Raw genomic sequence first — 21,235 nt, forward strand, 5'->3', positions numbered from 1 at the left:
TGTGAAGAATAAAACATATTTGCAAAAGGTAGAAGTCTGAACAGAAATGCACAGCCTTGTTGGAGGCCATCATCAGGCCCGCTGCCAAGAAACTTCAAAAGTTGATATTTGCCTTCAGAAATTCACCACTTGAATGTGGCCTTTTGCTGGGATGACTCAAAATCTGATTTGAACAGTACATTAAACAGTGATCAGTTTCTCAATGACAGATCCATATGAACCAGACTCTGAAAATACCAACCCGTAAGCCAGAATTAAATGGATTACATTTAACTGAAAAGTATAAGTCGTCCCCCAGGGGCCAGCCAGTCAGAGGATTGGTTGCAGGACCGCCCACATACACCCAAATCCTCATATACTATAGTCCAGCAGCAGGCCCTGCAGACCGACATATTGGAAAAGTCGGCCCTCTATATACATGGGTTTTGCATTCCTGAAATACTGTACTTTGCAAGTTTGGTTGAAAAAAATTCCACATAATACTGGACCCATGCAGTTCAAATGCCTGTTGTTCAGGGGTCAACCATATACTACTAAAAATCCTGGTTAAAGAAAATAATGGCTGTTGATGGTTTTGTATGTGGTGTATGTGGCTTATATACCACTTGTGTTTTAAGAAAGTGGCATGGGCCAGGCCTGGTGGCTGATGCCTGTAATCCCAGCACTTTGGGAGTCAGAGGCGGGTGGATCACGAGGTCAGGAGTTTGAGGCCAGCCTGGCCAACATGTCAAAACCCCATCTCTACTAAAAATACAAAAATTAGCCAGGCGTGGTGGTGGGTGCCTGTAATCCCAGCTACTCAGGAAGCTGAGGCAGGAGAATCGCTTGAACCCGAGAGGCGGAGGTTGTGGTGAGCCGAGATCATGTCATTGCACTCCAGCCTGGGCAACAAGAGCAAGACTCCATCTCAAAAAAACAAAAACAAAAACAAAAACAAAAACAAAAAAAAAAAAAAAAAGAAAAAGAAAGAAAGTGGCATGATAAAATGAGGCCTGTTTTTAAGGAAGATAAGCCTTGAAGTGGTGTGGAGAAATAGCGCATGGAGGGCGGAGAAGAAAGAGTATTGGCTGTAGATACCTTATGGGAGACAACTGGAATAATTTCTAATATTAAGTTAATGAGGACCAGTGATCATGGCATTTCCATATTAAGAGAGAAAATAGAAAAAAATTTAAAAAGACAAAACTATTTGAAGTAACAGTTTATAGGATGGGGTGTGTGTAATAAATAGACCATGGAATTAAAACCCAGCAAGTTGCATAACCTGTGTAAACTAGTGTGCCAAATGTATATAGCAAATCAAAGTGCTCACAGTGGGAATGGTGAGCATGTGAGAAGATGAAGGATGATTGACATTATAATAAGGTTTGAAAAATTGTATCTAATTTGTTACTCGAAATACAGTCTAATGTCCTTGTTTTTAAAAAGCCGGTTGCATTTTTTTTTCTTTTTTCAAGAGACAGGGTCGGCCGGGTGTGGTAGCTCACAACTGTAATCCTAGCACTTTGGGAGGCCGAGTGGGTGGATCACTTGGTCAGGAGTTGGAGACCAGCCTGGCTAACATGGTGAAACCCCATCTCTACTAAAAATACAAAAATTAGCTGGGCATGGTGACTCATCCCTGTGGTCCCAGCTATTCAAGAGGCTGAGGCAGGAGAATTGCTCTAACTCAGAAGGTGGAGGTTGCAGTGAGTTGAGATCACGCCACTGCACTCCAGCCTGCGCGATAGAGCAAGGCTCCATCTCAAAAAAAAAAAAAAAAAGAATCTCATTATGTTGTCTAGGCTGGCCTCAAACTCTTGGGCTCAAGGGATCCTCCTGCCTCAGCCTCCCAACTAGCTAGGAATACCGACATGTACCACTGCACCCAGCTACATTTTTAGAAAATTAGATATACTTGTATTTAATGTGAATAACCACAATTAGAGAAAAAATGAAAAAAAATGTTCAAGAGTAGAAATATTGGTTATATAGGAATATTTCAACAGCACAAGGGTAATTTTGACTAGTTGATTGCCTACTCTGTGCATATTTGTATATGAATATGTATGTTACTCTATTATGTATGTGCGAATTCACTCCTCTGTCTATCCATCCCTCACTCAACAGTCATATAGTCCTCTCTATGTATGGAGGAAATACCATGCTAAATATTGGGGATACAAAGATTATTAGATGGGCCCCGGCCTCTGGAAAGCATTGAATAGTAAAGGGATAGGCGTACAAAAAATATAATTCTAAATAGTCCTGGGTGTGGTAAGGGACCATGCTGCAAAGATATTGCAGTCTCTGTCTATAGGACTCACAGAAGGCATCTCTGAGGAGTAATATTTAGCTGAAATCTGAAGGAGAAGTGGAAGTGGGCCAAGTGAAGTGGAGAAGGTTATAGTATTGGTAGTAAATAACCTAATTGATCACATTTTTCAATACTGAGCATAGAATCTTTTGTTTTAAAGAATTGCATGCTCAATATTTTGAAAGCCACCATTAGATAGTTTTTAAGAATATCCAATGAAATGTACCACCGTATGTGCTTGGAACCCATTAGTCATAACTTGGTGATATAAAGTACGTTCTTGACCTATGACAGGACTATTATTGCTGGAGTTGCTGTACCAAAAAATGTGATCATATTTGCCATCTGGTGAAATATACTGTCTTGCCCAGGTTGACGTCCACAAGTGACTAAATGACCAGAATGACTAAAGCCCTAAGTAGCCCACAATTACTCAGTTGCCCGTAGGTCCACTTGGAGAATGGAAAGTTGTGTTTCATCAGATCTCTGAACTGAAGTTCGTGGTGGTGGCAGGGAAAGGATGCACAGTGCTTTATCTTTTATTTTCCTTTGTAGTTTGAAGTGCGTGAGTTCTCATGTCAACCAAATGGAATGGTATAATGCTAGTGCCATAGTGTCACACAGTTGATAAGGTCTGAGAACATGAAGTTTTTTTTTCTTTAATGCAGTTCCTGTCTTCAAAGAGCTTATTTTTAGAATTGTATTTGCTGTATATTTTAAAGACACTCAAATATGTACTTTTCATATTTTAATTCTACTTTATATAAAAATACAAACAACTTAGTAATTGAAATCGGAGTGAGTAAATTGCTACAAATGGCCAATTGTTGGACCTCAGTTTTGCTTATATGTGTAACAGTTAGCACAGCTTTTCAGATACATTTATGAAGTAATGGGCCCTGTTTCTATTTGGTTCTATTAAATTACTGAAGTAGTGCTAGTGGGAAGGTTCTCACACTACCAAGTGGTTTGAAACTCTTGTACTTAATTTTTATTTTTGTTGTCTGTAAGATTAATAAAATTGAGAAGTGGTGCATGATTGATCCTTGGTGTTTGCAGAGAGGGATATTGAGGCTCAGTGAAATAAATGGGTAGATAAAAATTCTGAATATGTGAATATAACTCACGAGATAATAATAGCTTTTGTTTAAAAGCTATCCTACCTCTTCTGTCAAGGAGAGAAAAATCTAAGAAATAACATCTGGAGCAAAAGAGGAAATGAAGTGAGTGATATATTTGAAACTGTTAAAAACTGCCAAATTTTCTGGTGACACAAGAGACTATCAAAGGATATGGTAGGAGTCCTAGATATTAAAGCACTTTGAAGGGGTAATTTTAACAGGATAAAGAAAGAAATAAATAGAGAGCAAGAGGAAAATTTTAAAGTGAGAAAAAGAAAATAAAATAAACCTAGGGCCAAAAAATCTCTGCCTAGGGATATTGCCCAGGATGGTAGATTTAGCCAAGTGGGCACTCAGCCTAGAATTTCTTATTTCCCTTTTCATGCTACAAAATATGAAGTAATCGCCTTAGCAGGACTTATTACAGTGATGAAATCACCTAACAATCTGAAAGGCTTCCCTTTATATGAAGATATTTATTTTGTTTTGCTCTTGAGAAATGGCAGTCTTTCTTTTTTCTTAATTGCTCGTTCAACAATCCATTTTTGTGAAAAATATAATCCTGTATATTCCGTAAACCCCTTGGCATTGGAAATAAGAGTGATGATCCTAGTAGATCATAAGAGTTAGAAAGTTGTTTTCCTACTTTCAACGTGTGATAGGAATAAGATGACTTCTATTTCTAATTTCTCAAATTCTAAATTTCTCATAATAGAAGTTAAATTATTTTTCTTTTGTTCAATATCTGAAGCCTCAGAAAATATTAATGTCTGTACTTCACTAAATTTCCATTAAATAGTTTAGTTTCCACAGAATCCCATTCTCTAGTGAATATTGATTTTCTTTAAATTGCTAAGTAAACTTGATTTTTAAAAAATGTGTATACCCACTCCACTGCCTCTGGAGTCTGCATTTTTTTGGATATTTTTATGTTATTTATAGTATTCCAAGAGATTAATTTTATAGATTCGTCATGAATATTGTTAAAGTAGATACAAGCTTATTTAGGAAGTAATATATCAATGAAAGTGACGTAAGTAGAATTTTACCTGTTCTATCTGATGTTAAATATACCATAAGAGCACACACATGCTAATTATATTTCCAGAATACAATTATATATACATGCATATATATACACACACATATACATAATTACATATATACATATGTATACACATTATTTTTATAATGGTCACTGAAGAAAAGGGAAAAAAAGCAAAAAAACAGTCAAAATTTCTGATAGCTCTTTGAGTCATTCTTGTAACTTAGTAAACAGAGGTAAATTTCTTTCCTAGAAATCTGGAACACTAATGGAGTTTTCATTAGATAATTAAAACCTCCTCCACTTATTAAGCACGGTCTTGATGCCGGATCTCATCTGTCATTACTTCTTGAAACTGTTCTGATTGGCACCATATCTGATAAGAAGTAAAGGACATAATTCATATCAGAAGAGTGAGATGGGGCATATGTCAGATGTATCCCAAAGTGTGCTTTTGTGTTCTAAACGGTGACCTTTTAAAGTGTGATTTGCGCTGCAAAATGTATAAGAAAAAGGATTTTGTCCTGTTAGAAGGCACTTGTGGTCTGCAGTAGTCAGAGATCTCCAGAGCCAGAGTGCTCCCTCACCCATCAGCACTTTGGAAGAGTTTTGTGAAAGTGACAGAGTGAGGAAGAGGTGTTATATTATATAACATTTCCGGTGGAAGTAGCTTCATTTGCCTCAATGGGATGAGAGCTTCTCCTGATCTTTGGCCTGCATGTTCGGAGGAGAGGCCTTGCAAAGTCCAGGACTCCACTGTTTCGTGCATTTGCTTTGCCTCTCAACGCTCCCATATGTACATGTGTGTTTTCTTATTTTCTAATAGCAAATCTTTGAGGACCTCATCATATACTGGTGTTTATAAGTTGGTTCCCATGGATTGGATATTACTTGTAGGAAATTATTGTCTTTGGTGATAACAGTGCTGTATTGACCTTGGAAAATAATAAAATTTTCTGGCAAATGTAGTAATGGCTATGTGTGTGTATGTATGTACATATGTGGGTATTACATAAGCATGTAGTCTAAGCTGCATATTTTTTGACATAACAGCACACATCTGACTAAATGTGATTTTGTTCTTAAACAAGAAAAAAAAACTAAGATTTTAAAAAATGGTCTTGAAGACCATTGGATTTAGTTTTTTATTTTGCTGAAGAGGAAGCTGAAGTCTAAGCCATTTTTATATTGAACACCTACTTCCTTAGAATCATCAGTCATCAGTCCGCATTGAAATGCTCTGCTCATTTGCTTGCATTTGTCGAAGTACAAGTCTATCAATCTGTTTTTTTGTTTCTTTTTTGAGATGGAGTCTCACTCTGTCACCCACGCTGGAGTGCAGTGGTGTGACCTCCGCTCATGCAACCTCTGCCTCCCAGGTTCAAGCGATTCTCCTGCTTCAGCCTCCCGAGTAGCTGGGACTACAGGCGCCTGCCACCACGTCCAGCTAATTTTTTGTATTTTTAGTAGAGACGAGGTTTCACCATGTTAGCCAGGATGGTCTCGATCTCCTGACCTCGTGTTCCGCCCACCTCGGCCTCCCAAAGTGCTGGGATTTCAGGCGTGAGCCACCGCGCCCAGCCAATCTGTTCTTACTAAAGGCAAATTTTGAATAATGAATTATCTTGGATGAATAGAATTTTTCTTAAGCTTCAGAGAGTATTTTTTCAGATGCATTTATAGGAAACCATTTCATTATAGAATAGATATTCGCTAAGCATAAATGCTTAAAATACTTCAAAAATGCTCATATTTGGGAACTGTACCTGAAATTCTCTAATATCCTAAAAGGAACAATATTTTTATTTCACTTTGGTTTGTTCTAAAACAAACTCATTGTTTTTCATTTTCGTAGACATCACCAAGACGTAAATTTGTATATATAAATGAAGAATTAAAATGGCTTATGCTGCTGGTCAGCTGTTTAAATATTTTCTTTTAAAATCAGGCTTGAAGTCATGATATTGCTTTGATAAGCCTTTAATAAATCCTTTTCAAATTTTATTATCATGCTACTTAAATGGTTCTCTCAGCTTTTTATAAATCCATGTCTAAAGTCCATCACCTTTTGCAAATGTAGCAATAATACAGAGTAGATGAAAGTTGAAAGAACCTAACCTATAGTAAATGCTTTGAAGATGCCTTGATTAATTGTAAAATGATAAAAATTTGACTCATTTTCACCTTAAACAGAAAATAATTTCCTTTATAGTCACCAAAAATTGCAATGGCACAGTGGCTCATTCCTGTAACCCCAACACTTTGAGAGGCCAAGCTGGATGGACCACCTGAGGTCAGGAGTTCGAGACCAACCTGGCTAACAGGGTGAAACCCTGTCTCTACTAAAAATACAAAAATTAGTTGGGCGAGGTGGCAGGTGCCTGTCATCCCAGCTACTCAGGAGGCTGAGGCAGGAGAATCGCTTGAACCCGGGAGGCAGAGGTTGCAGTGAGCTGAGATCACACTACTGTACTCCAGCCTGGGCAAAAAGAGTGAAACTCCATCTCAAAAAAAAAAAAAATTCCAACTCAAAGCTGGATATGGTGGCTCATGACTATAATCCCAGCTGTTTGGGAGGCCAATGTGGGAGGTTTGCTTGAGCCCAGGGTTTGAGCAGCAGCCTAGGCAATAAAGACCCCTTCTCTAAAAAAACTTGAAAAATTAACCCGGCCTGGTAGTGTGTACCTGTAGTCCCAGCTACTTGGGAGGCTGAGGCAGGAGGATCCCTTGGGGTTAGGAGTTAAAGGTTGCAATGAACTATGATTGTGCTACTGCACTCTAGTCTAGGTGACAGAGTGAGACTGTCTTCAAGAAAAAAAAAAAAGAAAATTGCATAATCATATTAATATGGTCCTGACTTTTTATAGACATGTTTAGGCAACACTGTTCAGCTATACAAAGAACATAATTAGGTTGAGAGGAAAACAGTGTACCAAAGAAGGAGCAGCCTATAGAGTCTCTTCCGATAGAGAGTAAACTACGAGTTTCTTATACCTGGAACACTCTTGCCACTGGGTAGATGACAGAATGTATTTATAGCTGCTGCTGCTGCTGCTGCTGCTGCTTCTTCTTCTTCTTCTTCTTCTTCTTCTTGTTATTATTATTATTATTATTTGGAGACAGGATGTTGCTCTGTCAGAAAGTCTATAGTGCAGTGGCGAGGTCATGGCTCACTGCAGCCTTCACCTCCCATTCTCAAGTGATCCTCCCACCTCAGCCACCCCAGTAGCTGGTACTACAGGCAGGCATCACCAGCCTGGGAATTTTTTTTTTTTTGTATTTTTTGGTAGAAACGGGGTTTCACCATCTTTCCCAGGCTATTCTTGAACTTCTGAGCTTAAGCAGTCTGCCCACCTTGGCTTCCCAAAGTACTGGGATTACAGACGTGAGTCACCGCACCTGGCCTTAAATTTTTATGCCCTTTAAGTACGCCTTGATGAGGACATTCCCATCTCTATATTCCTAGATACCCTAAACTCAGTAGTTGGAATGCATTTGAGGAAGGCCTACCCTTTTCCTGCATCTGCCTACCTCTACTGTGGTCAAAGTAGAAGGGGAAATGGCAAAATGATAATCCATGAGGTAAAAATTTTACTTAAATATAAATATGTTAATTTTATTTCTTAAATTTAGTTTCTCAAATTTCTTTCAATAATGCAGTGATTCAGTTGTTGGCACATGTATTAAGGCATTATGTCTATGAACTGTTACTTAATTATGACTAATTTAATAGTGACTCACTCTGAATATGCTCTATAGACAACCACATACCACAGGGCATCACACCCAGCAGGGCTCAATATTAATGAGGTTTTTATAAAACTAATTACAAGAAAGTCTCTCATGGAGAGTACAGAAAGTGGTCCTTAGAAGAGAGAGGACTATGAATACTGTCTTTTGTCATGGAAGCCATCTCTCAGTTAACATTAGATGTATTAGATGCCTAAATCTTGGCATTATTTCAGTAATAGTACAATGGTATGAGGTGATGTTTCCATAAAAGTGCATTATCTACACATAGGTGGTAGCTGACTGAAGATAGGTAATCACATATTTCAGGAACTGGTCAGTCATAGGAAAGAAATGCTGAGCCAAGTAGGTGAGCACTTTTTATACATGAAGGCATTTAATCCTATGGGTTACAAAATGCAGAAACAAAAATTAAATACTCCACATTTTTGCTAGTTGTTGATGAATCTGTCTTCTACTACAGTGAAAGGAGTGAGTGTTAATTATAGCAAACATATATATATATATATATATATATATATGCTTACATTGTTCCAGATGGATTAAATTCAGGACAGTTATTCCTACAGATAAGAAGGGCAAAAAGCCTAGTTTTGGAGCCTCTTTAGTTGAAATTAGTGATCTTTGCTCACAGTGTAGTGCAATAGGTTACTAAAACTTATTCCTACAGTCCTACAGTCTAACGAAAACTTTGTACCCTTTGATCAACATCTTCTCTTTCCTCATCCATTCCAGCTCCCTTTAGCCTCTGGTAACGACCTTTCTAATCTCTGTTTCTATGAGAGCAACTTTTTTAGATTCCACATATAAATGAGATCATTTAGTACTTGTCTTTCTGTGGCTGGCTTATTGCACCTTGCATAATGTCCTATTCCGTTCATGTTGTCATGAATGAAAAATTTTCTTCTTTCTGAAGGCTGTATAGTATTCCAATGTTTATATATACTACACTTTCTTTATCCATTTATTCGTTGATGGACACTTAGGTTGCTTTAATATCATGGTTACTGTGAATACTGCTGAAATGAACAAGGAAGTGCAGATATCTCTTCAACATATTGACTGCAGTGGACATATACCGAGTAGTGGTATTGCTGGGTCATATGGTATTTCTATTTTTCATTTTCTGAGGAACCTTCACAGTATTTTCCACAATGGCTGTACTAGTTTACATTCCCACCAACAGTGTTCACAACATGACATTGTACCCCATAAATTCACACTACTGTATTTTTCAAATAAAATTTTTTTTAAAGTGATCTGTGCATGAGGAGCTTTGTGATCTGCTCTGCCACAGAGGTGAAGTCTTCCATAGGTTGCATGTATTGCTGCAATAATAGCAATAATAAGAATAGAACAAAACAAAACTATCACTTATTGAGTAACTTATTGTTAGGCACTATGCTAAACACTTTATGTACATTCTCCCTCTGTTTAATCTTCGCAACAATCTTGTGAGTTAATAAATATTTTCCCCATTTTACAGATAAGGGTCTGGATAGTTTAAATTAGAATTTTCACAAGTGGATAATGAATGGTTACATTTTATTTTATTTTTATTTTTAAACTTAGAGACAAGGTCTTGCTATGTTGTCCAGGTGGGTCTTGAACTCCTGACCACAGGTGATGCACTCATCTCCATCTTCCAAAGTGCTAGGATTACAGACATGAGCCAGCCTGTCCCTGGCCAGTAGTGACATTTTAAGTTGGACGATTCTTTGTTCTGTCCTGTTTAGCTAGAGAAGTATCATGTAATGGTTAAGAATATGAGCTCTGGGCTTGGCGCTGTGGCTCATGCCTGTAACCTCAGCACTTTGGGAGGCCGAGGTGGGCAGATCACCTGAGGTCAGGAGTTTGAGACCAGCCTGACCAACACAGAGAAACCCCATCTCTCTGCTTGTAATCCCAGCTACTCGGGAGGCTGAGGCAGGAGAATCGCTTGAACCTGGGAGGCGAAGGTTGCAAGGTTGCAGTGAGCAGAGATCGTGCCATGGCACTCCAGCCTGGGCAACAGGAGCAAAACTCCATCTCAAAAAAAAAAGAGAGAATATGAGCTCTCTGAAGCTTAGAGTAAAGTTTCTACTCCAGGTCTCTTACCTATATGAGTTTTCCCTTGTTACATAATCTCTGTGTATGTCTAAGGTGGGTATAATAACAGTAACCGTATATTTATCCAATATAATGCCTACGTAAATAAAGAAAAATTAAAGGCAAAATTTAAATAGCCAAACAGATCAATACAAAAGGAGCAAAAGACATGAGCAGGCATGATAAAAAGGTAATATGAATGGCTGATAATGAATATAAAAATTTCTCAATCTTATTAGTAATCAGAAAAAATAAAACCAATGATAAGGTACAATTTCACACTTACCCATATTACAGGTTTTTAAAAGACAGATCAGAAGTTGGTGAGAATGCTGTGCAACAAAAATTTTTGTATATTGTTGGGAAATGTATAAACTGATAATTTTGAAAAAGCAATTTAACTCTACCTAGTAAAGCTGAAAATATAAATGTCTTAAAACACTGAAACCATTGTCAAAGTCTCAAAGTTTTATTGCTCCTTTGCACAAGGAGAACTGGAAAAAATTCAAACGTTCATCAAAGCAGAAGACACAAAAAAGGTTGATTATTTCTATGATGAAATATTATACATCAAAGACAACAAATGATCTAATAAGCTATCTGCCTCAATATGAACTAATTTTAAAAGCATAATTTTTTTTTAGTTTTGCTTGTTCTGAAACATATGTTAAATCATAAAAGAAAGCACATAGTATTACTCCATTGATACATATTTCAAAACAGCCAAGGAATTAACTATTTTTGTAAGATCACACATAGAGAAATATGTACTTCTTATAAAATTATAGAGAAAATCAGGAGAATGAGTAACAAAATTTAGGACAATGATTATATTTGCAGTGACAAGAAGAAGGTGTAATCAGGAAGGAATACGGGTAGCGGGTGTCACATGGCTCTCTTGGTGTTGACCTGTGGGAATTGGAACTCTGGGAGAAAGCACAAGAAAGTGCTAATAATACTCCAGTGACTGCTACTTTTGTAATGAAGTGCTTTGTCTCTGACCCAGAAGTCTCTTGTCTTCCATTAGCATCCACAAAAGGGATAGGATTACTTACTACTTTGCAAGTAGGGCAAAATCTTACACCCCTTGTAATTTTTGACAAGACTATGTTTATATATTAAAAAAAGACAAGAGGTGCAGTACAGCATGATGAAAAACTGCCTAAATAGGTGTTAGGAAAAATGGGTTTAGCATTTGTTTAGGTACAAAATCTGAATGAGATCTAGGGCATCTGCTTTACTCCTCTGGTCGTCTCTAAAGATAATCAGGGTAGCTTCTAGTTCTCAAAGTCTAAAATTATACATGTAAGGAAAAAAAACAACATGAAATGCACAGTCACAGAAAGAACAAATGTGAAGAATATGTAACTATGTAAATGCTAAAGATAAAAACTGTGATGACAGCAAGTACAAAGTTTATTTCATTTGAACTGAAATATTTATCTGTAATATACCATGAGATGAAAATTCTCTTTTAACTTGTATATCAAAGAGAAAACAAAAAATCCAGTGAAGAAGTTCAAGTAAAATATTTTCATGTTATACAAATGTCATTGAAGTGAAAAATCTAAAGTAAGACCACCCAACCTTGACAAGTGTATTCATATGGGATTTACAGAGTAATATTTGTATGACATACAGTAGGTGGTCTTTTGCGTGGGTGAAATACTCCAGCTGACTTTGGTTCATGAATGCTTCTAGGATAATTATGACGAATTCCTACCTGGCAAGGCATAACGTTAGCCTAAATATCTAATGCTGCTTTCTGAACTATATTTCTTCTTTGTGATGTAATATTCAAACTTCTTAGTCCTGTGCATGTGTATGTATCCAGGTAATATGTACCCATGGATAGAGCTTTTTCTTTCAGTAGCTTATCATTTATTTTATTGATTTGGCAATGAGGAAGGTCAAATATAAGATTTTTAGCACTAACCGCAACTTAGGTTTTCTTGCACAACTACATTCCTTTATACAGCTTTGTATTCTCTATTCCTTATTTTAAATGGTTTTATTCCATATATGCTTTTTTACCATAAATTATATTAAATAATTTTAGAAGTAGGTAGAAAACAATGACTTTGTATGCACAATGTGTCTTCTGATTTTAAATGAAGACTTCAAATAAAACATAGCTTCAATAAGGCTGGAAGTTTCTTAGATCATCAGAAAAATAAAACAAGAGATGTTATTTAAAATCAGATCATCAAAATTAAGCAATTTGAAAGACTTCAACAGTTGTTACATTGTTGGGATTTCAAGTATGATCACTTACTTGCATATGTCATCTTCTGGGTCTTCAAGCCCAAATCTTTCATCAAAGGTAAGTTGTATCCATACATTTTCCTCTACTGCTACTAATCTCCATACCAAGACCGTATTTCTTGGATAAGTATGAGGAAACCTTGGGCTGTGAATACTTCCATTAGTAGACACAGCAATAATTCTCTCATGCTGAGGATCTTGTACTCCTAAAGCAAAAACATAGACATAGACATACATTTAGATTTCAAAAATTATAGGTATCAAAGCAAGTGTTTATTATTCGCACTTTACCTCAGACAAGTGCTGAGTGTGTTTTATATGATACATGCCAAATACCACTCTTTCCAGAACTGATCCAGAAAAAAGATTATTTTATCATTATTGAATAAAAACCTGTTTCATATTTATACTTGAAAAAACATAGCAAATTACTCTTTTAAGGAATTTAATTACTGAAATGTCAACTACAAACTCTTTTGGAGTCCTAAAATCACAATAAAGCTGAGTTAAGATTCAAATTTCTGCAAAGTTATCAAATATGAGACATTTTAGAATAAAAATAAACTAGATATAATTCTATTTTAAAAAATACAAATAATGATTTCAATTCTCTAACTTAAAAATAAAAGCTGCAGAGCTACAGTCAACTAATTATTCAAAGATTTGCATTAATTTTATATATGGCAAAATAAGAAGGGTATTAAGATAGTTGAAGAAAGTGAAATGTGAGGATAAAAGAGGCAGAAGTGGATTAGTAGAAAAGACTGTTTTCACCTTTTCTCACTGATCTTTGAAAAGTCAATTAGCATACCACACCACACACTATTTATAGCTTCTAACCTCTTTTTATTACCATTGCTTTAGGAACTGAGCTGGCAAAACATTCTTAGTAACAGCTCATTATTTGGACCCATAACTTCTGGGAAAAACAAAAAAGGTATGCAATACAAGTTCAGAGCTTCACATGAACTGGAATTACTAAATAACCTCAAATCTTAAATGACTCTGAAAAGTAAAGCAAGATCAAAATAATGGTCTCAATTTCTTGTTATAGGGATCTATTGGCAGTACATGAAAATATTAAAATATAAAAAATGTTGCAGGACTTCTCAATGCATGAATACACAAATATGAATTCTAAATCTCCAAGGGCAGAGTATAGTACAAAATGGCTTCCAAGTTTATTAGGCAATATTTTTCATATTTATGAAATGCTAAAATATACTGTTAATAATATCTCTCTTCCATTTTATTAAAATGTTGGGGACAGAATTGAGGGAAAGGGCAAGTTAGCACTGCTGAGAAAAGAAATATTCCTATACCCAACCAGTTGAGAGTTAATAATGAGATGAAACCCACAATTGAGAAGTTATAAAATAAGCAGTCATTGAACCACTCCAAAAAATGTAAGAACTAGGCTAGTTATAGGCTCCGGGCCATAAAAATCCATGTAAGGGCCGTCGTGGTGGCTCACGCCTGTAAGCCCAGCACTTTGGGAGGCCCAGGCGCGTGGATCACGAGGTCAGGAGATTGAGACCACGGTGAAACCCCGTCTCTACTAAAAATACAAAAAATTATCCGGGCGCAGTGGCGGGCACCTGTAGCCCAGCTACTCGGGAGGCTGAGGCAGGAGAATAGCGTGAACCCCGAAGGCGGAGCTTGCAGTGAGCGGAGATCGCGCCACTGCACTCCAGCCTGGGCGACAGAGAGAGACTCCGTCTCAAAAAAAAAAAAAAAAAAATCCGTGTAAGGATGTCAACTTCCAATGAGAAAACAAACAAACAAAAAAAAACTTTTAAATATCCCTTATTGAATTTCTAATACTATTTTATTTTAAAAAAAGTAAAAGCCTTAGACTGGACATTGAACATATGAAGTGATGTGCATGATAGGATATCTGACAATTTTATAGTGCAACTTTTATATATTCATAATATCACAACAGTCTTTAGCAATGCCTCATTGGTATTCATAATTTGGAGATATGCTGCACAACACTGAACACTGTATTTGCAGTAAGATCATGGAGAGAATAACATTACTTTATAAGCACCATTATTCATTCATTTGCCCCTCAACATCCACTGTCTTATATATACTTAATTACTCTCCAAAATAAGGTAAGTATCATTGTATTCACTGCCTTTTGGATATGTGCCATCAAGCTGTGTAAGGGAGTTTACTAAGTCCTATGAAATGATGACATTTTAGATTAAACCCTACATTTTTCTTCTTTCTTCCTTTTGTCTTTGTATTATAGTTTTCTGCCATTTCCTCCTCTTCATTTATTTCACTTCCAGAAACCTAAGTCCCTTTCCACCAACCTATTCTCTGTCTCTCTACTCAATATCTTAAAGTCTGTATCTTCTTTTATCTTCGCACCAGTGATCTCACTTCCTTTATGATAGGTAGAATTCTAAAATGACCTCCAAGTGTCTCTCATCCTTTCATAATCCTCTCCTTGAGTGTGTGAAATCTAATGGGATATTACTCCCATGATTAGGTTAGTTGACTTTGAGTTAATCATATTTGGGTGGGTCTAACTTTATCAAGTGAGTCCACAAGATAAACTGGGTCCTTTGTAAACCCAGAGAAATTTCAAAATGTGAGAGATACTTCAACAGGAGGCTGATTCTTTATTTCTGGCTTTGAAAATGCAGGAAGCCATGTGCCAATGGATGTGGGAAACCTCTGGAAGCTGAGAACAGTCTAAGGATGACAGCCAGCAAGGAAAAGAACACCTCAGTTCTAAAAGATTGAGGACTCGCCGGGCGCGGTGCCTCACGCTTGTAATCCCAGCACTTTGGGAGGCCGAGGCGGGCGGATCACGAGGTCAGGAGATCGAGACCACGGTGAAACCCCGTCTCTACTAAAAATACAAAAAAATTAGCCGGGCGTGGTGGCGGGCGCCTGTAGCCCCAGCTACTCAGAGAGGCTGAGGCAGGAGAATGGCGTGAACCCGGGAGGCGGAGCTTGCAGTGAGCCGAGATTGGGCCACTGCACTCCAGCCTGGGTGACAGAGCGAGACTCCATCTCAAAAAAAAAAAAAAAAAAAAAAAAAGATTGAGGACCCTGGTCAGCTTGGAAGCAGACTGTTCTCTGTAGCCTCCAGAAAGGAGTCTAGTCTGGACTCCTCTGCTCACCTTTATCTGAACCTTCTAAGACCTTGAACAAGAATCCAGTCACGTGGTGCCTGGAATTCTAACTGACAGAACTGAAGTTGATAAAGGATACTTTAAACTGTTAAATTTGTAGAAATTTCTTACATAATATTAGAAAACTAATACACCTTCTATCACACACAAAGCTGTTTGAATTATGGGTATTGCTTTTTGCTCACAATTGTCAGCACTAATTACAGTAACTGCAGCTACTTTTCATTTAGTATTTATGTTAATCAAAATATGTTAACATTATTTCACATTAATAAAATACAATTTAAGAATGTTGCTCTAGGAAACTTCCTGAAAGACACAATGTCAAGGGTTGTGTATTAGTTAGACTATGATTAATGTTAAAGAACAACCTGTTTAATCCGAAACTACCCCAAATAATTGTAACATTTTATTTATGAGATATAATTAAATAACTGAATGCTACCAATCTTCTCAGTGCTTAAATTTTTCCTCAGCAGTAAGCACCCTTTACAGAACATGTTTCCTCTTAATAGATGCTAATATTTGATACTGCTATTGGCTGTAATAATGTATATATAATAATCAACACCTTTTCTACACATATTATTTAGCACAAGTGCATCTCCAAGAATATAGAAGGAACTATAAAGTTAGATGAATTATCTACATAGACAAATTTTATTAAGAAAATAATGCTCGGCCCAGGCCCAGGCAGTGTGGCTCCTGTCTGTAATCCCAGCATTTTGGGAGATAGAGGCAGGTGGATCCCTTAAGCTCAGGAGTTTGAGACCAGCCTGGGCAACGTGGTGAAACCTTGTCTCTAGAAAAAATACAAAAATTAGCTGGACATGGTGGCATGTGCCTTCAGTCCCAGCTACTTGGGAGGCTGAAGTGGAAGGATCGCTTAAGCCCAGGAGGTTGAGGCTGCAGTGAGCTGTGATGGCACCACTGAACTCCAGCCTTGGTGACAGAGCAAGACCTTGCCTCAAAAATAAAAAAGCAAAACATTAAAAAGAAAGTAATAATCATAAACTCCTGAAACTTAAATTCATTAACTATTTGCAAATATTTCTTTCAAAAATGAGTTTCTCCCTATTGTCCAAAGTTTCTTCCGATAATCTACATATTTCAGAGGTACTTATAGTAATTTATATCAATAGTCCTCATTTTGGCAACTAGTATTCCCAATGAACTATTTTTTACAGTCAGATTTATTAAAACCTAGCATCTACCCTATTTTGCTTCAAAACAAATGCCTTTTATCCAAGGCATTCATTACAAATATAGCAGTGTTTGGCATATAATTGAGAATGATACATGGCTATTAAAAGATCTGAATTCTATTTTTATATCTTCAGTCATAAAGCGCATGGCTAAAATATATATACTTAAGTTTGTGTTTACATCTTTTTTTTCCTTTATAATTCACTATTCAATTAGACTATAATTAAACATAATTTAAAGACTGAAAATCTGGGCCTTATTTGTGGTAAAAAAAAAAAAAAAAAAAAGTAAATTTTCTTTTAAGTTAAATTGCTGCTCCCAAAAAATTCATCTTGAAATGCAAGGAGGTTTGCCACCAAACACTTATGATTTGCAGATGACTGTCAAAGTTTTATGTAAATCCCAAGCAACTAGGCCTATAATCAGAAGAAGAAAGAAAAAGAAGCAACAAACATTAAGTTTACCAAATTAAGACACTGTGCTTATCTTCTGTTGTTTTAACAGTCATATTTTTGAACATATAACTTTACTAGTATTTTAGGGATGAGAAAAGTACCCACTTGAGAATATTTTATTGAACATTTGCTTTTCCTATATCCAACAGACAGTATACTCAAACTACCAAAAAAATAAAACAAACATTTATAGTCAAATCACTAAAATATTTATCACGTGATCCTTGAGTACTTGTATACTTTAACAAGAATCAATCTTGTACATCTTAGATAATAAGCTTGACATGAAAAATGAAAATATGTATAAATACTACCTTTTAAATATTATAATTATAGACAATTTCAGATTACCATACCCAACCCCTCTTAAGGTAGAGGCACTGGAAACTAAAATGAATAAAAAAATTTAAAAAGGAAAAGAAGAGAGATTAATGATGTAAATACTGTAAAATTGTTGACTATACGTGTATATATGCAGTTCAGTTATATGAAATCACTATATATCTGTAAGTAGCCAGTTTAGCACTTAAAATCAAAGCAATTCTATAATGTTTACCATGCACTACATACTCTTGGTTCCTTTAAAAAAATATTTATTGTGGGTGAAAGAAGGTGGTAGTAAGAGAATCATAAAATGCAATTCAAATTATAATCCCTCAAAATGCTACATTATTAATAAAGTTAACACTAACGAGGAAGTTTCTGGATAACAGACAACTCCTAAAAAATCATCCATGTCTTTATGCTAATGTTTTACATCGATTTTAGCAGAAAAGAAACGTTAGATTAAAATTAGGTAAAAAGAAGTAGGTCTCTAATCTTGGTTTAGTTTAGCAGTTGTGGATTCTGCTCCTCTGTTTCACCTAGGCAAAACTGTAGGAGCATGTCACCAGTAAACAGATCGGCCCCACGGATGTCCTGTGACATTTTGGATGTGTTTGCTTGCGAATATGTGTTATTTTCAAACTATGTAAAGATGCATTTCTCTTAGAGTGAGATGCATGTATTTCCCATTCTTACTCTATAAATTGATAATACACACATTCATCCATTTAATTTGTGCTTTGCTATGCTCACTGTTTTTTTCACCTGTGATAATTTTTCTATATCCTAATGTTGCTAGTTTGCAGATACAGCTATTTCTGCATCTGCTTTCAATCTCCTTAATTCTCAACTAACAAAATTCACTTTTTTTTTTTTTTTTCTTTTTGAGACGGAGTCTCCTGTCGCCCAGGCTGGAGTGCAGTGGCGGGATCTCGGCTCACTGCAAGCTCCGCCTCCCGGGTTCACGCCATTCTCCTGCCTCAGCCTCCCGAGTAGCTGGGACTACAGGTGCCCGCCACCGCACCCAGCTAATTTTTTTGTATTTTTAGTAGAGACGGGGTTTCACCGTGGTCTCGATCTCCTGACCTCGTGATCCACCTGCCTCGGCCACAAAATTCACTTTTAACAACTGTTGGTGAAAATCATATCATTGACATATAGATAGATGATAGATAGATAGATAGATAGATAGATAGACAGACAGATAGTTTCACTGGCTCTATGAGCTGTGTTTTTGCCTAGGAAATCCAGAGTAACTTCATCCTAATCTTATTTGATTCTGTAGAGAGAAGGTATACTTGAGGTCCACAGAGCAAACAAATCTCTCTCCATCAATTTCAAACTATATAGAATTACTCCATTTGCATGCTTAATATTTTAAATTCTATTAATATAAAAGTATAATGATGGGCTAGAGGGAAAACCGACTCTAGTTTCTGCTTTATCATCATTTCCCATATCTTTAAGACAATAGCACAATGAAACAATCAACAAAGCTAGTGTTGCTTACCTCCAACTATTTGCCAATTACACAAATAAATATTCACTAAGGAAAAGTAAAAAAACTGATTGCTATATTCAGTAAACCATGGAACTACTACAATTATTTAGAATATGTCCAGTTGTGGCTCTTGAGCTTATCCCAGAAGACAGTTAATCACTTTATTCCTGAAGTTAAGAAATAACCAAAAATTATATATTAAGAACCTGTTATGTTTCAAGTACTTCTACAGGTGCTTAAAAATGAAGCTCTGTCCTCTTCATGCGATAACCTCTAGGGTTGTAATTTGGTTTCATTCCTAGATCAGCTATACTAGTAAACGAGCCAGTTTCAGATGTTACCTCTTTTGGAAGGCAATAATTGATTCCCGGTGTACACTCCCTTTAGGAGTGAATATTTTAATCATAATGTATGGATTCACTTTTCTACCACACTAAAATTCCTAGAAGGTCAGCTGTATTTATTGAAGCCCATAACCTGTTCCTGGCACATGGCACCACCTAATACCTATTGATACTCTAAAGAAACTTGACATTAAGCAAATGTGGCAGAAAACAATTTTACATATTACTTCAACAATTCATCCTTTACTCCTGAACTTCCACACGCTGTATAAGATAAAGATAATATGATTTACAATTTATAGACCCTAATAAAGTCCCTTAGTTTACATTTGATGTCTTACTCAAAGTTCATCCGTAATAACCTACAAACATATTTCAGCAGAAAGTGATAGGACTTAGAGTACGCATTATTGAGATTTGCCATTTTCTTAATGTACCTACTTATTTTGAAAATAGAACACATTTTATAATGTACCACACCTTGAGAATGCCACAGTTATAGTCATTATTTTATCTAAACTGTAAAATATGATCCATTTGATAATAAAATCTGTTATTTTAGGCAAGCCCCTTGATATCTGAGGGTTTTTTTTTTTTGATAAACTGGAGATAATCACAGGTTGATTTAAAGTTCAAATGAAATGATATTTGTATAAAATAATTACAAATCAGTATATAAGTACATGGAAAAACACTGGCCATCATATTCTGTTTAACTCAAATATTTTGTTTAACTCAAATAGAAGGAGAGAGAAAATTTACCCACACATACTAGGTTTCCTGATGTCATCAAAAAGAAGACATATGTAAGATATAACACATCATTGGTCATCTGTATAAACCTTCTGATTTTACGAACATCAAATTGATTAAGCAAGAAGCAGTGATTTTTAGATAGTGATTTCAAATTTCTGATTTCTTTCTACAGCTTAATTAAAGGAGGAAAAGGAGCAACTTTGTAGAAATTTTACCATTTCTTTGACTTGATGCTGTCTTTAAAAAACACTTTGAAATTCTCATGAATCTAATAAGAAGTACAGAAACTCAACCACTAGCCTCTTGTCTACGAGCTTTGGTAAGAAATGGGGGCCTGTGTTCAGGAAGTACACAGCAAAGCTTCCATATGCAATGAAGGAATGTTAATATAGCGAGCATCTTCTCATCATCCCTCAACACCACTATGAAGTAGCCACTGAATAAAGGTTGAACTGACCCTAGCCAGAAGTATTCCTGGAAAATCAATATAAGCCCATTTCCCTTACTGTGTGGATCACTCAGATAGGCCAATCAGAGTAAATACAATGGCTTTTTCCCAAAAGTTGGGGAGAAGACAATTTTAGGTATAGAAGAGAGATTTCGAACTCCTGCACCCATTTAGCCATCATAATGGATTCTAGCCTAATGAAAAAGTTGATGCATAAAAGTGGGCAGATATACGGTAGTATTGAAAAATGTAGCTAGATCCCATTTCAAATCACACAATAAAATCACCGCAACTCTATGTTTCTCAGTGTTGTGAATAAATAAACAACTTTTATTATTAAGCCAATAAGAGTTAGAACTTTTATACTTACAGCCAAAATAATTATATGGTGAATATATGTTTGGGTTTATCTGGAATAGCCTTATTTAAGTCTGTTATCCTGGTGCGATTATTATTATGAGTGCCACTATTTCTGCCCTTG

General features: G+C 36.2%; 1 protein-coding gene across 1 annotated transcript in view; it reads right to left on the reverse strand.

The window, feature by feature from the left end:
- Positions 1-21,235, reverse strand: part of PDGFC (platelet derived growth factor C) — a 215,664-nt gene that overhangs the window by 73,752 nt on the left and 120,677 nt on the right. The window contains exon 2 of the mRNA XM_055276227.2: positions 12,576-12,771. Within this exon, the coding sequence (XP_055132202.1) occupies positions 12,576-12,771 (196 nt within the window). The remainder of the gene's footprint in view (positions 1-12,575; positions 12,772-21,235) is intronic.

The sequence above is a fragment of the Symphalangus syndactylus genome, chromosome 4 (genome assembly GCF_028878055.3).
Source record: "Symphalangus syndactylus isolate Jambi chromosome 4, NHGRI_mSymSyn1-v2.1_pri, whole genome shotgun sequence".
In the NCBI taxonomy this organism is placed as follows: domain Eukaryota; kingdom Metazoa; phylum Chordata; class Mammalia; order Primates; family Hylobatidae; genus Symphalangus; species Symphalangus syndactylus.